The 15,196-nt window shown below is 40.7% G+C and overlaps 1 protein-coding gene across 1 annotated transcript; it reads right to left on the minus strand.

Annotated features, from left to right (window-relative positions):
- Positions 1 to 7,066: 7,066 nt before the first annotated feature.
- On the minus strand, positions 7,067 to 12,183 carry LOC309492955 (L-selectin-like; the record flags this gene model as incomplete). The annotated part of the gene is made up of 4 exons (XM_082161988.1): positions 12,074 to 12,183; positions 10,690 to 10,962; positions 7,256 to 7,341; positions 7,067 to 7,180 (listed from the first exon to the last, which is right to left on the minus strand). The coding sequence occupies exons 1-4, from the start codon at positions 12,105 to 12,107 to the stop codon at positions 7,067 to 7,069; spliced, it is 507 nt and encodes a 168-aa protein (XP_082018114.1). The 5' UTR covers positions 12,108 to 12,183.
- Between the last annotated feature and the right edge of the window lie 3,013 nt (positions 12,184 to 15,196).

Below are 15,196 nucleotides of genomic sequence, written 5' to 3' on the forward strand. Positions count from 1 at the left end.
GTTCAAGTTTGCGCACCTGTTGCTATGACAGCAAGTCCAGGATGAGCGTCGAAGAACCAAACAATCCAAGATCATGCCAAATCGCCAACAATCAAATCCAGCTAACTGAGTTAGCGACGTACGAAGAACGAGCCCCAGGTGCGAGATTGACAGCGCGCTCAGCCTGTCAGTCGGTCTCTTACTGTTTTGGTCAGTAACAAAGCCTGTGATTGAAGGAGAGAGCTGTGGGATGTCTCATTTGATCCGGAAGAGTGTAAACTACGGGGGTGAGATCGCTTTTGAGTGTTGGAATACGGATTAGAATCGATATTTCTTTGAAAATGAACATGATGCGAACTCTATCTCGAAAACGCTCATGCAAACAAAGGAGGATATTTCATTTTTTTCCCTATTGTGTCGTTGTTTTGGATTAAAAAGTGGGATGCATTTTGAAGAGTGGACCCTTACAGTGTAATGTATGCTGTTGTTTCTTGGATTCGTCCGTACTGATATGAACCATACGAGATGAAAGATGAGTATAGCGGTTCATTTTGCTCATTTTTACATAACCAGTCCTTTTGCATTTAATTTAACCCTTTCCTCTCTGGTGTATTGATTGCAAAAACAAGTTTAGAACATGATTCTTGAGTGTTTTAGCTTTCAAATGATGCATAGTTTATGATTGTCAGTTGAATATTTGTTATAAAACAAAGCTTAAAACATTAATAAAAGTTTAGCCACGCCCCATCCGGCCCGGCGGCGGGCCGCTGCTGGTTAAGTTAAGTCAAGTCAAGTCAAGTTTATTTGTATAGCGCTTTTCACAATACAGATTGTATCAAAGCAGCTTCACAGTATTAAATTTAAATAATACAACAAAGTTTGTTTCAAGAGGAATTTATTGATTGATAAAATTAAATTAAATATCCCCAAAATATTGAGGATGCAGGACAACCAGCTAATAAGGCATTACAGTAATCCAGTCTCTGTTAACTGGATCTAAGTTAACTGTAATGATCTTACATTTATTCGCTGGACGAATTAAATGTTGGTCAGGCCAGTTACAGAACAAGGTAATCTCGATAATTGATAAAATAAATGTACATGCGACTTATGAATTATGACCATGAGTCATAATTATTAATATTCCCAAGATTCCCCATATTCTTGAGCTAATTCACATTTACCCCGAGTCGTTATTGTTACAGCAGTTTCCGCCAGTAGTGGGCACTCGCAATGACGTACATCCGAGTGAACAAGACGGAGGGAAGTTAGCAAGTGAAGGGCATGACAATTTTGGACTGGAACGCAGCCATAGAAGATTGCTCACTCAAATGTAAAATAATGTAATATCAAACATTAAACAGCTTGTAAATCAAAACTGCTTAATGTTTCCAAATGAAATGAAGTGTAGGCCTAACCCATGAAGAGAAAACGACTGTGAAGCTTTGGGGGTGTTGGACTCGATCTACTCCACCTGTGTTTTGATCATCGTTCTGGATCTGATCATGGCGTAGTCTTTGACAAAAATTTGATTTTCTCAACTATTTTGTTTAAAATGTTGCCTTTATGAAACTTAGTGACATTCAAGTGTTGATAAAAAAGGATGCATGAAGCTAATAAAATGTTTTTAAAATTAGAGTTAAAGGTATTTTTCAAGTATAAAAAAATAACATTTGAACATAGTAGTATAGGCCTACTGCAACTGCAAAAATTTTATATAAATAGTAAACTATAAGTATAATGTTAAGTTCACTTAAAGAAAACTTGTAGAATAAAACTACTAGTAGTTTACTGAGAGTACACTAAAAGAGTAAAAATAATATATAAATGGTAAACTATAAGTATAATGTTAAGTTCACTTAAAGAAAACTTGTAGTATAAAACTACTAAACTAGTAGTTTACTGAGAGTACATTAAAATAAAACTTGTAGTATAAAACTACTAAACTAGTAGTTTACTGAGAGTAGACTTCAAAGTTGCTACAAGTATTAAAATAGTAAACTACTAGTATCCTCATAAGTTCACTTACAGTACAAATGAGAAACATAATTATGAACTAGTTGTGCACTTAAAGTTTACTACTGTTACACTTATAGTACACTTAAACATATACTTTTATATACTTCCAGTGGGCCAATTTAGTCCCAAGCGGTATTAAAATAGTACACTTACAAGTTTACTACTAGTACATATTGACATTAGTATACTTACTACATAAATTATACTTAAAAATATACTTGAACATTACTCAAGTATACTTCATAAAATGAACTTGAAGTATACTTTTTTTTCGTAAGGGTGGTAAACAATTTGGTTCTTTCTCATTATTTGGCTCATTGGGAGCATATACAGGTTGAACAGGAGTGGCGCAAGAATTAAGAATTGAGCTTTGAGCGACTCCGCATGTCATGGATGTCCACTCAGATTTATGGTCTCCTATACTCACATAATAACCTCTCCCATCTAAGTATGACCTGAACCATTTTAGGAGTATCCCAGAAAGCCCGACCCAGTTTTCCAGCCTGTCAAGAAGTATGTTGTGATCGACAGTGTCAAATGCAGCACTGAGGTCGAGTAGTACCAGCACTGATAATTTGCCTGAATCAGTATTTAAGCGAATATCGTTTATTATCTTTATGAGCGCTGTCTCTGTGCTGTGGTGCGGTTGGAAACCAGATTGAAAATGGTCAAAGTATCCATTCGAGCATAAGAATTTGTTCAGCTGGTTGAAGACAACTTTTTCAATGATCTTGCCTATGAAAGGAAGATTCGAGATCGGTCTATAGTTGCTTAATATGGTCTTATCCAGATTACTCTTTTTTCAGGAGGGGCTTGACAACTGCAGTTTTCAGGGAGTTTGGAAAACTCCCAGAGAGAAGTGAGGCATTTACCACTTCTAGAAGATCTACTTCTAAACTGTTTAACACACTTTTGAAAAAAGATGTGGGAAGTGTGTCAAGGGCGCATGTTGATGTTTTAAGGTGCTGTACGGTTTCTTCCAAAATTTTGCCATCAATTTCTTTGAAATCAGACAAAGTTACTACTTTCTCAGGTGGTCTGATCTGTCTGACCCCAGCGCAACTCAAGGATGTGCCGATCACCTTTCTGTTATTATTTATTTTCTCAGAGAAGAAAGAAGCAAACTCACTGCACTTGCTGTTTGAGAGCATTTCACCGGGAATCTGGCTTGGGGGGTTTGTCAGTCTTTCTACAGTAGCAAAAAGAGTGCGTGTGTTTAAATTGCAGTTTATAATATTTGAGAAGAAAGTCTGTCTAGCTTTGCCTAGTTCCATATTGAAAGCATGAAGGCTGTCTTTGTAGATGTTATAATGGAATACAAGTTTTGTCCTCCGCCACATGCGCTGCTGAGGTAATGTCTTTTCATATTTTGCACTGCTGTTGAGTTTCTCCAAGGTGCTTTTTGTCTGCCACTCTTATTCCTGACTTTCACAGGAGCAATATCATCAATTACACTTTTAACATTTGAGTTAAAAGAATCAAGGAGAAAATCAACAGAGTCAGCAGATATGCTTGGTGTTAAGGATATAGCCTTCATAAATAGTACACTAGTGTTCTCATTTAAGCATCTCTTCTTGACAGACACAGATCTAGCTTCAATGGCAGGAGAGATCAATATATCAAAGAAAATACAGAAATGATCAGACAGTGCTACATCCTTAATAACAATCGTTGAAATGTTTAGACCCTTACTGATAAGTAAATTTAGAGTGTGTCTAGATAAAGCTGAAGAAGGAGTCCAATCGGGCCTGGCTGGCTTATGGGACTCCTGAGGCAGCTGACGGGTACCGGCAGGCCAAGCGGACTGCAGCCCGGGTGGTTGTGGAGGCAAAATATCGGGCTTAGGTGAGGCCATGGAGAAGGACTATCGGTTGGCCTCGAAGAGATTCTGGCAAACCGTCCGGCGCCTCAGGAGGGGAAAGCAGTGCCCTACCAATGCTGTTTTCAGTGGAGGTGGGCAGCTGTTGACACCGACTGGGGATGTCATCGGAGGGTGGAAGGAATACTTCGAGGATCTCGGCTGAGGGCTCGGAGGTGGACTCGTCCATCACCCAAGCTGAAGTCACAGAGGTAGTCAAGAAACTCCTCGGTGGCAAGGCACCGGGGGTGGATGAGATCTGCCCCAAGTACCTCTAGTCTCTGGATGTTGTGGGGCTGTCTTGGCTGACACGCCTCTGCAACATCGCATGGTGGTCGGGGACAGTGCCTTTGGACTGGCAGACCGGGGTGGTGGTCCCTCTTTTTAAGAAGGGGGACCGGAGGGTGTGCTCCAACTATATAGGGGGATCACACTTCTCAGCCTCCCCGGGAAAGTCTATGCCAGGGTACTGGAGAGGAGAACACGACCGATAGTAGAACCTTGGATTCAGGGGGAACAGTGTCCCGGTCGTGGAACACTGGACCAGCGCTATACCCTCTCCAGGGTGCTGGAGGGTTCATGGGAGTTTGCCCAACCAATCCACATGTGCTTTGTGGATTTGGAGAAGGCATTCAACCGTGTCCCTCGTGGCATCCTGTGGAGGGTGCTCTGGGAGTATTGGGTCCGGGGCCCTTTGCTAAGGGCTATCCGGTCCCTGTACGACCGGAGAAGGAGCTTGGTTTGCATTGCCGGCAGTAAGTCAGACTTGTTCCTGGTGCATGTTGGACTCCGGCAGGGCTGCCCTTTGTCACCGGTTCTGTTCATAATTTTTATGGACAGAATTTCTAGGCGCAGCCAGGGGCCGGAGGGTGTCAGGTTTGGGGACCACACAATTAGTTCTCTGCTCTTTGAGGATGATGTTGTCATGCTGGCCCAATCAGACCAGGACCTTCAGCATGCACTGGGACGGTTTGCAGCCGAGTGTGAAGCGGCTGGGATGAGAATCAGTGCCTCCAAATCCGAGGCCATGGTTCTCAGTCGGAAAAGGGTGGCTTGCCCACTTCAGGTTGGTGGAGAGTTCCTGCCTCAAGTGGAGGAGTTCAAGTATCTTGGGGTCTTGTTCACGAGTGAGGGAAGGATGGAACGGGAGATTGACAGACGGATCGGTGCAGCTTCTGCAGTAATGCAGCCGATGTACCGGTCTGTCGTGGTGAAGAAAGAGATTTACCGGTCAATCTATGTTCCTACTCTCACCTATGGTCATGAGCTGTGGGTCATGACCGAAAGGACAAGATCCCGGATACAGGCGGCCGAAATGAGCTTTCTCTGCAGGGTGGCTGGGCGATCCCTTAGAGGTAGGGTGAGAAGCTCGGTCACTCGGGAGGAGCTCAGAGTGGAGCCGCTGCTCCTCCACATCCAGAGGGGTCGGCTGAGGTGGCTCGGGCATCTTTTCCGGATGCCTCCTGGACGCCTTCCCGGGAAGGTGTTCCAGGAATGTCCCACCGAGAGGAGGCCCCGGGGAAGACCTAGGACACGCTGGAGGGACTATGTCTCCCGGCTGTGTCCCCCCCCCCCCCGGAAGAGCTGGAGGAAGTGTCTAGGGAGAGGGAAGTCTGGGCATCCCTGCTTAGACTGCTGCACCCCCGACCCGGCCCCGGATAAGCGGAAGAAGATGGATCTGCATTCAGATCTACGCATGTGCGGAATTTGGGTGTCCTTTTAGATGGGCCTTTAAAACTTGACAAACAAATATCTTCGGTAATTGGATCTAGTTTCTATCAACTCCGTCCTTTGTCTAAAATTAAACACTTCTTAACTGACAAAACACTAGAGATGGCTGTTCATGCTTTTATTACTTTGTTCGTTTAGACTACTGCAACTTGGTGATGTAAGGCTTGGATGCAGCTGCTCGGCCATGGAAACCCATTCCATGAAGCTCTACACACTGTTCTTGAGCTAATCTGAAGTCCACACTAAGTTTGGAGGTCTGCAATTGACTGCAGAAAGTTCTTGTGCACACTGTGAGCCTCAGCATGCGCTGACTCCTCGCTGTGATTTTGCGTGGCTTACCATTTCCTGGCTGAGTTACTGTTGTTCCCAATTGCTTCCACTTTGTTATAATATCACTAACAAGAACTAAGACTAACTAGAAGCGTCTGCATGCCTAGTGCTTGATTTATAAAACTGTGGCCATGGAAGCGATTGGAACTCCTGAATTCAATGATTTGGAGGGGTGTCCCAATACTTTTGGCAATATAGGTTAGATAGATACAGACAGGCAGACAGGCAGGCAGACAGACAGACAGACAGACAGACAGGCAGACAGGCAGACAGACAGACAGACAGATAGACAGACAGACAGGCAGACAGACAGGCCTACGTCCTGATTTTAGCATGATCTCATAATTGAATGTTTGGAAATGTTGACTCTTGGGTATGATAGAAGCTCAGCTAGTTAGGGTTAGGGTTACCTAACAGTTGACCATGGAATATTTAGTAGTGAGGAAATTTCATGAATGGACTTATTGCACAGATGGCAACCTATCAAGGTCCCACGCTTGAATTACCTGAGCTCCTGAGAGTGACTTATTCTCTCACAGATGTCTGCAGAAGCGTCTGCATGCCTAGTGCTTGATTTATACAACTGTGGCCATGGAAGTGATTGGAACTCCTGAATTCAATGATTTGGAGGGGTGTCCCAATACTATTGGCAATATAGGTTAGATAGATATAGACAGACAGGCAGACAGACAGACAGACAGACAGAGAGATAAGCAGATAGGCCTAGGTCCTGATTTTCACATGATCTCATAATTACATTTTTGGAAATGTTGACTTTTGGGTATGATAGAAGCTCAGCTAGTTGAAGAAGACTGACGGATTAGTGTGTACACAATTATGGAATATAGATATGAAGTTCAACAACAATTATTTTTGTTTTTTTAGCAGTATTTATTAGCCCAGATCATATCACAGACACACTTCTGAAAACAATGTGCAATTAAGCATTCTAGCTTTTCTACTTGATTACTCATAAAACAACCCTGAACAAAAGAAGTATAACTACACAAGAGTTCATAATTAAACAAGACACACTTAGAAAGAAGATAAATAGTGATAGACGTCCTCTGTTGTTTAGCATTTGCCCAGTAAATAACTAACATGATTGAATAAAAGCTTGAACAGCATGTTCACGGTTTCTTTTCAAAGTCAAGTCTGGCAACTCTTCTGGTCCTTCATTTGGAAGACATTCCCATCGGATTGGGTTCTCCATGAAAGTTTAGCTTCTCCTGCCAGTCCCTTCTCCTTCAGGATCTGCTCCATCTGAAGAACACAAACAGACTTTTCAATTATATTTCTGCTGTCTTTTTTTCCCAGTGGAATTACAAGAGGACTCACCTTCACTAAAATCTCTTTCTTCACTTCCGGATCGTTCAGATCTTGACCTGATTTCACCTCCAGTCTCACGATCTGTCTCTTCTTCTCTGTGGGACGAACACACTGATGAAGTCATAAAGAACGCTGTACGATTAAGCATAGTCTGAGAACGATGATGAACATGTTTTATGGTGTTATGGAATTTGTCATTATATCCGATTCTAAACATCTACAATCGTGTTTGATGCTCAATATTAATCTGCTGCTGTACACATTTTCAGCTAATTCAGGAAAAAGAAATTACTATATGGATTTACATTAAAGGAACACTCCACCGTTTTTTGAAATATAGCTTATTCACTGTCTTTCCTACATTTAGATCAAACGCATTTTTGTCTCAGTGCATGCATTGTTTTAGTTTGGCAGCGCTGCCGATAGCTTAGCTTAGCATAATGAATGGAATCCTTTGTTGCCAGCTAGCATGTCATGAGTAAAACTGATAAAAAAATAAAAAAAAACTTCTTGTGGCCTGCGTATTCACAACGAGGACAAATAGCGATGCAGATTAACACTAGGCGATTTCCTAGGCAGATATTGACTTGGGACTATATTGGGGGGAAGCACAGGCGAAGCGCTGGTACTTGGGCGCAGAGATATCACGCAAAACCTGAAATCCCCCAACTTCCGTCAACATACCGGCGTGAATAGTAGCTGGCTATTTTTCCTACAGTAGACATAGTGAATGGCGATGAACATGGCGGATTTTGTGAGAGACGAGGAGGGTGACTTCTCAGATAGTCAAGATCCAGAACCATACCTCTATGAACCAGAGTTTTCAGAAGATGAGCTGCGTGCTTTGGAAATAGAACGACAGGAGGAGGAGGTTGCGATCGCTCAAATGCCTGAGGATGTGAGGATGAGAGTCAACACGAACTGGTGGTGAGTGTGATATCTCTGCGCCCAAGTAGCAGTGCTTCGCCTGTGCTTCACCCCAATATAGTCCCAAGTCAATATCTGCCTAGGAAATCGCCTAGTCTTAATCTGCATTGCTATGTGTACTCGTTGTGAATACGCAGGCCACAAGAAGTAATTTGTTTGTTTTGTTATTTTATTTTTTTATCACTTGTACTCATGACATACTAGCTGGCAACAAAGGATTCCATTCATTATGCAAAGCTAAGCTAGCGGTGGCGCTTCCAAACTAAAACAATGCATGCACTGAGACAAAAATGCGTTTGCCCACCTATCTAAATGTGGTAAAGATGGTGAATAAGCCCTATTTCAAAAAACAGTGGAGTGTTCCTTTAAGATAAACAACTCTCCATGATGACAGACAAATTAAAGGCAGGTCTTAAAGTCCCCCTGTGGAGAAAATAAATTTTTTAAAGTTGTTTATGTGTCTATGTGGTGTTTTTAATATGCTTTAAGACAAACCATGTGTAAGTTCATAAGTCGACACCATTGCTGAGTATTTTCACCTTAAAACTGCAGTGAACCAAAGACAGTCTCAAAAACACGCTTTGAAATCGCTGGTGTTTCTGACGTCACAAACTACCTTGTAACCAATCAGATCAACGTGTGATCGTCAACCAGTGGATCTCTGAGCTGAGTGAGTGAGTGAGTGAGTGAGTGGAGGCGGGGCTCATTTGCATATTCATAGAACCGTGCATACTAAATGAGGCAAGGATGTCAAGTTACATTCAAGATATTTTAAGGCATGAAGACACTTTTTTTTTTAAAGGAAAAAACTTTTAAATATGTAATTTTGGGGATAAAATATGAGTCTATGGAATAAAATGATTGACTACAGGGGACTTGTATATTTTAATTGTATATTTTTCCATTCAAGTTTGATGTCACCCTTATTGATGTTCATTAATTAATAAGCCTGAACAATATTTTATCTACTGTAATTGAAACTAGCCTATATATTGACGCAAATATTGTCTCATAAATGTGAAAGAAAGGGGTCATAATTTTCAATGTATCTATTACACAATATGCTATGAGACATAACAGTTATTGAATATAGTTTGGAAATTAGTGCAGAGATTTCTACATTGCAAAACATCATTATCGTTTGTTCCAAGATTAATTTAATCCTCTGTAAAATACTGATCACATATGATCATTTTCCAAAACAGTTGAAATATTGAGAAAACAAGTATGCATAATAGAAAACTCTTTGAATAATGTTGTTGAAAGACATTTATGGTGCCACTTTCTTCAATATGATGTCGATCAGCTCATTACCTTTAAAGCTACACTGTGTAATTTTTTTAGTTGATTCTTAGCAAAAAACACGTAGTTCTTTCAAAAATATATGTGCTCATTAATGTATATTTACTTCTTTCAAGTAATAAAGTATTCTCGTAAGTTTATAATCTGCCACTGAAAGTATATACGGGTGAGGGGTTTGAATGCCGGTCGCCATGTTGCCCCTCCATCTTGAAACTACATTAGCCAAAGAGGGACATACCTGGAAATTCAAGCTTCGCCTTTCGCGCTTTACACTCAGTGACACAGAGACGAATGCGAGGGGGAGATTACTCGCGACTGCCGGCAGATTTGAAAGATTGCTGATGGAGGATCACGCCTATTCTCGAGGACATGTAACAGAGTCGCCAAGGAAACCAAAGAGAGAATTAAAACGTCAACGCGACAGGCAAATCAGCAAGACCAAAGTCAATATTGGAGTAACTTTTCCCAGATGGAAAGAGCTCGAGGAGCAAAGATTTTAAAACGGATGCCGAAGTTGCCTGCTTTCCTCTCGACAGGTAATTCAGCCTATTTGTGTAAATTCGAAGTTTTATAGTTGCTTGTCTAACCATAGCATGGTTGTGCCTAACGCCAGAACGACCTCTAGTATAACTTGTGTTACTTTTCCTCACGTCAATGGTGAAAAAGTATTGTTTACCTTGTAACATAAATCTGTGCTGCGACGGATCACAGGTGATAGTTTTAAAGGCGCAATTGGACGAAGTCGAACTGGAAGCCATGTTAATCTTGGAATAATACGGCCACCGTAGGAGTTAAAACGCTCTCGAAATTGAAAGGAACAGAAACTAATATTCACTGGGTAGTCATATACAATTTCACCGCTAGATGGGAGAAAATATCACACAGTGTAGCTTTAATAAAGAGGAAGAAAAGTCGCAGCGGACAAAGAAAATTCTCCATAATGCATTTCATTTAGACTTTCATTTAGACAATAGACTTTTAAAACACTAATAAAATCTAAATATAGGGCACAGGCTAATTTGAGAGGCATCTGCATTAGATTTCTTCATGTGTGAGGCCAAAAACATTCAAAGATGTTATTCTTAATTTCTTATTAAAGAAAAAATATGTTAGGTTGATCAACTCACCAAGATGACACACAAAAGGAAATATGCGATGACATTCCACGTCATTCCACTGGTTAGATACAACATTAACACACCACTGTACACCACCGTGATTGCTGGGTTGGCCAGAAGCCCAGTCTGAAAACGTGGATCCGCTCTGATCCGACCAGATTAAAGGAGACTCATTCGAAGTCCGATAGAGTCCGATCCAACTAGGAACGTTTGCCAGAACTTTTAACAGATTGTCGTTGTCCTCCTTGTTATTAACGGTGGCGAGATCAGTGTAATGCTGTCTGCAGAAGGTCTGAGCCTCGGACCAGTTCACTGTCAGAGGAACGAAGATGAAGTCATGAAGCTGTGAGAACGCCACGGGCGTCAGAGCTGAAACACAACAAACATGCAAACATCTCATCAAGCGTTCTGGACTGGAAAATTTGAAAGTGAAATACAGTAAAATAATCAATGCACGATCAAGAGTTATTGAAACCTTTAGTATAACAATACAAACTGCAGTATTTGTGTGCAAAAGTATTATACACAGTAAAAAGTGATAATCAGTTGTTTCTAGGGACGCACTCATATGAACATTTTGTCCAATACCAATCGATATATTGGCCGATAAATCTAAATCCATATTTTTATATAATTTTTGAGAGCCTGATTACAAAAACAAAAGTCTCATCATTAACAGCCACGTCCCAAACACACAATTGTAATGTTCTCAATATAATTTTATATAGCCTATATTTTTATTAACTAACATAACACAGGTTAATAAATGCTGTACGTATATATTGCTCATTGTTGGTTCATGTTAGTTAATGCATTAAGTAATGTTAAAAAATTTGTAGTGATGCACTGATATGAAAATTTTTGCCGATACCGATAACCGATAATTTGTTGAATTTGAAAGACGATTACCAATATATTGGCCGATAAATCTATATCCACATTTTTATATAATTTTTCTCACCATTAAAATCCACGTCCCAAACACACAATTATAATGTTCTCATGATAATTTTATGTAGTCAATATGACAGACTTGCACTACTTTACTGTATTTTCCTTTTCAAAGTGATTTTAATCATATTTCAAGTGATTCAAACCCATCATGTTGAACAGTGCGCATCTGAAGAGTCTCAGCTGAAGGAAACACTACATTATTTATCGGCTTTAATATGTCGGCCAAATCTTCTTATCGGACTGATAACGATAACATTAAAAATGAACAAATATCGGCCGATACTGATATGGTGATCGGTATGTAGAGCATCCCTAGTTGTTTCCTTAAAGAGCTATTTCTACATGATGTAACCCATACAGATGAGTTTTGTTGGTATAAATGAATGTATTTTGGTTGATTCTGTGATGTTAAATAATGTTTTTGACTTGAATGAAAGCAGTTGATTTACAGAAGATGAAGCTTTGGCAAGAAACATGAACTCATTGATAATTAATGAATGTTAAGAAGCAGTTTTTCCAAACTCACCTGATAACAGCACAAAGATCACAGCGTTCCTCATGACCAATGATCTACTCTGGAAGCTTTGACTCCGGGTCAGTTTGATGAGTCTGTCGTGCTCTTTTTTTTGTGCTTGATAGTGACACACTCGTGTTTTACATTGAAAATAACATTCAAAGCACGTCAGGATCCCAACCAGATCAAACCCACTGACGTTTGGCTTGTGAATGATGTACAATATTAACATCTTTGCATTATATAATATGGCCCTAACCCTAACTTGGTCATTTTATTTTTAATTTGTACACATATAGTATGAAGTCAGTACGATTATTTTGTTTCTGAATGTTCACCAATGCTGCATGTATATTACATTTGAAAATGTCTTAATTTAATGTGATGGCAAAGTTTGATATTTGTATTTAATCTCACTTTATTAAGCAACGTCTTTGCTGCTGACCTTCAATGATCTAATTCAACCATACTAATAAGCAAAAATTACTTTTAGATTATATTTAGAAATAAGAGTGTTGAACTTCCTTATCTTGTATCGTATTGTTTTTTAATCCAGAACAGCAGAAGCTGAAAGGATTGTTTGAGCTGCTTCTGTACAGGCGTAAATATGCATTTCAACCCTTCAGTCCGAGGTTTATTCATTTCACTTTTGGTGTGAAAGGGCCTTAACGTTTGCCAAAAATAGAAATGTTTTTGTTGTTATAAAAAAAAAAAAACAAGAAAGCCTGGGAAAGCCTGATCTGGGCCGATTCTATGTTGCTGTCTGGGTAATATACAGATTTTCAGCTCAAGAAACATTTCTGATCACTAATGAAAATCCTTCTACTGCTTAATGAATCATAGAAACGTGATACAGTGTCTGTTTTCAGGTTGTTCAACAGAATGTTCAAAAGTCATGCTGTTAATCCTCATATCGTGTCAAGAACTGATAAGAATGTAAATGTGTACCTTGAAATGCAATGCAAGTCCCTTTGGATAAAAGTGTCTGCCAAATGTATAAATGTAAATGTAAATGTGTTTGTTTGAATAATTTGTTTATGTGCTTCAGTCTGGGACACAAAATTTAGACTCATTTGTTTCTGGGATCAAACCCTCAAACTTTGGGTTTAATCTACTAATCTTCCTCCAGATTCACGTGGAAACTATGTAAAGTGATTATATAAGATGAATAAAAAAGATGAAAAGATGAAAAGAAATTTTTTTTTGCATTTCACACAACCCCGACCCCAGGGGGTTAACCATACCAGGTGCAAATTCCAAGCATGAAGGTGAAACTGACAAGGCTTGCAGATCTCCTTTTCTTTTAAGAGAAGTGATAGTGAGGAGGAACAAAGCTTTTAAGGTCAGAAAATTGTCCGGAAACTCCTCAATAGGCTCGAAGGGAGCCTGGGAAAGGCCTTGAAGGACAATGGCCAAATCCCAAGCCGGTACCCTGGTACGAGCTGCAGGCCTCAGCCTCAGAGTACCACGGAGGAAACGAGATACCAAAGGGTTTCTACCCAAAGACATTCCACCCAAAGGAATGTGGTAAGCACCTATGGCCGCCACGTAGACCTTTAAAGTGGATGGAAATACACCTGCAGTGAACCGCTCCTGTAGGAACTCCAGCACTGTACCAACTGGGCCAGCTGACGGTCACTACAATAAGAAGTGAAAACTCTCCACTTCAGGGCATAAAGTTTCCTCGTGGAGGGTCCTCTGGGGTGTAGAATGGTCTCTACAACCTCACTTGCCCCCCGGTGATTTATGTAGGCGTCCACCGATGAATTGTCTGTGTGGAACAAGCACATGATGGCCCCTGAGGTCTGTGAGGAAAGGCAGGTAAACAAATAAAATAACATACAATATTACATACAGACCACATAAAACATCACAACATACATGCCCAGGAATGTAAGATTAATGAAATCAGTATATAAAAACAAAGAATTTACAACACAGTCATTAGTGGTTGCAGATTTGTTCTGATAGTAGCCCGTGCTTAAGCTTGGTTTTAAAAACTGTGAAGCTATCAATGCTAAAGATGTTTGAGTAAGGAATTCCATATCCCCACTACTCTAACCGAAAAAGCTGTTTGACCAAAGGCTATTCTTCTATACTGCGGTACCAAGTCTCCCCTAGCAGATGCTCTAGTCACATTGGCACTTCCGTTATGGCCCGGCATCCAGGGGGAGCAAGATTATGGATCATTTTATACATCAGGCATACATCAGTGTGTGCGATATTATGTGCAAGAAATTTAGAATCACACTTTAATTTATACCCGACTACGCCACCCTGGTGGAGGGCCAGGGAAACACTCCAAAGAAGGACACACAGGTAAGTATTACCCACTGTGGGCAAAGATATAAACCAGTGAGACAGGGGTACCAATACAAAACATACTTTATTTTATTAAAACATCATGAGCATCACTAAAAACACACCATAGAAAAAAATACTTCTCCAGGGCCAGGCTTCACAGGAACAAGGCAGGCCGGGCGCACTCGAGAGGTCGTCCAAACCCACTTAAATTCACCCCAAATCAGACTGCAAGGCACTATAAGGCAATTGTGTCAACACACATCACACACTGTGAAGCACACGCCTCTAGACAAAGGCAGCCGGCCTCCCCGTTCCACATCGAATCCCTACCGGCTCCTGGAGACACAAAAAGAGGATTAGCTACTAATTATATGACAAAATTATACTACACAAAAACCACCAACCCAAATAAAGTATACAAAAACCAAGATGACACGTCGAGGACGTCCCAGCCTCCTGACCAAGTATGGCCAAGCAGAGAGCAGTGACTGAATGGTCACCAACAGAGTCCAACTCAAAAACGGTTACAATATTAACATAATAAATTGCACAAAAGGAAACCATAAATTAATATGTAGTAATGTTGAAAAAATAACCCAAAAACCTGACGTCCATAAAGGAGATCGAAGGGGAAAAACCCTGTGTAGGCTTGCGGGACCTTGCACACAGCAAACAACAGGGGTTCCAAGCATTTATCCCAATTTTTGGGATAAGTGCAATCTGCCCCCGGGGTGGGCCTCTGAAGGGTCCTGGCGGTCGGGACCTGGGGAATGGGATAGGTCGAGGGGAGGGTGTAGAGTAGGGGGAAGCTGAAAAAGAAGAAGGGAGAGA

This window comes from Leuciscus leuciscus (genome assembly GCF_965113295.1).
Source record: "Leuciscus leuciscus genome assembly, chromosome: 2".
Classification (NCBI taxonomy): Eukaryota; Metazoa; Chordata; class Actinopteri; order Cypriniformes; family Leuciscidae; genus Leuciscus; species Leuciscus leuciscus.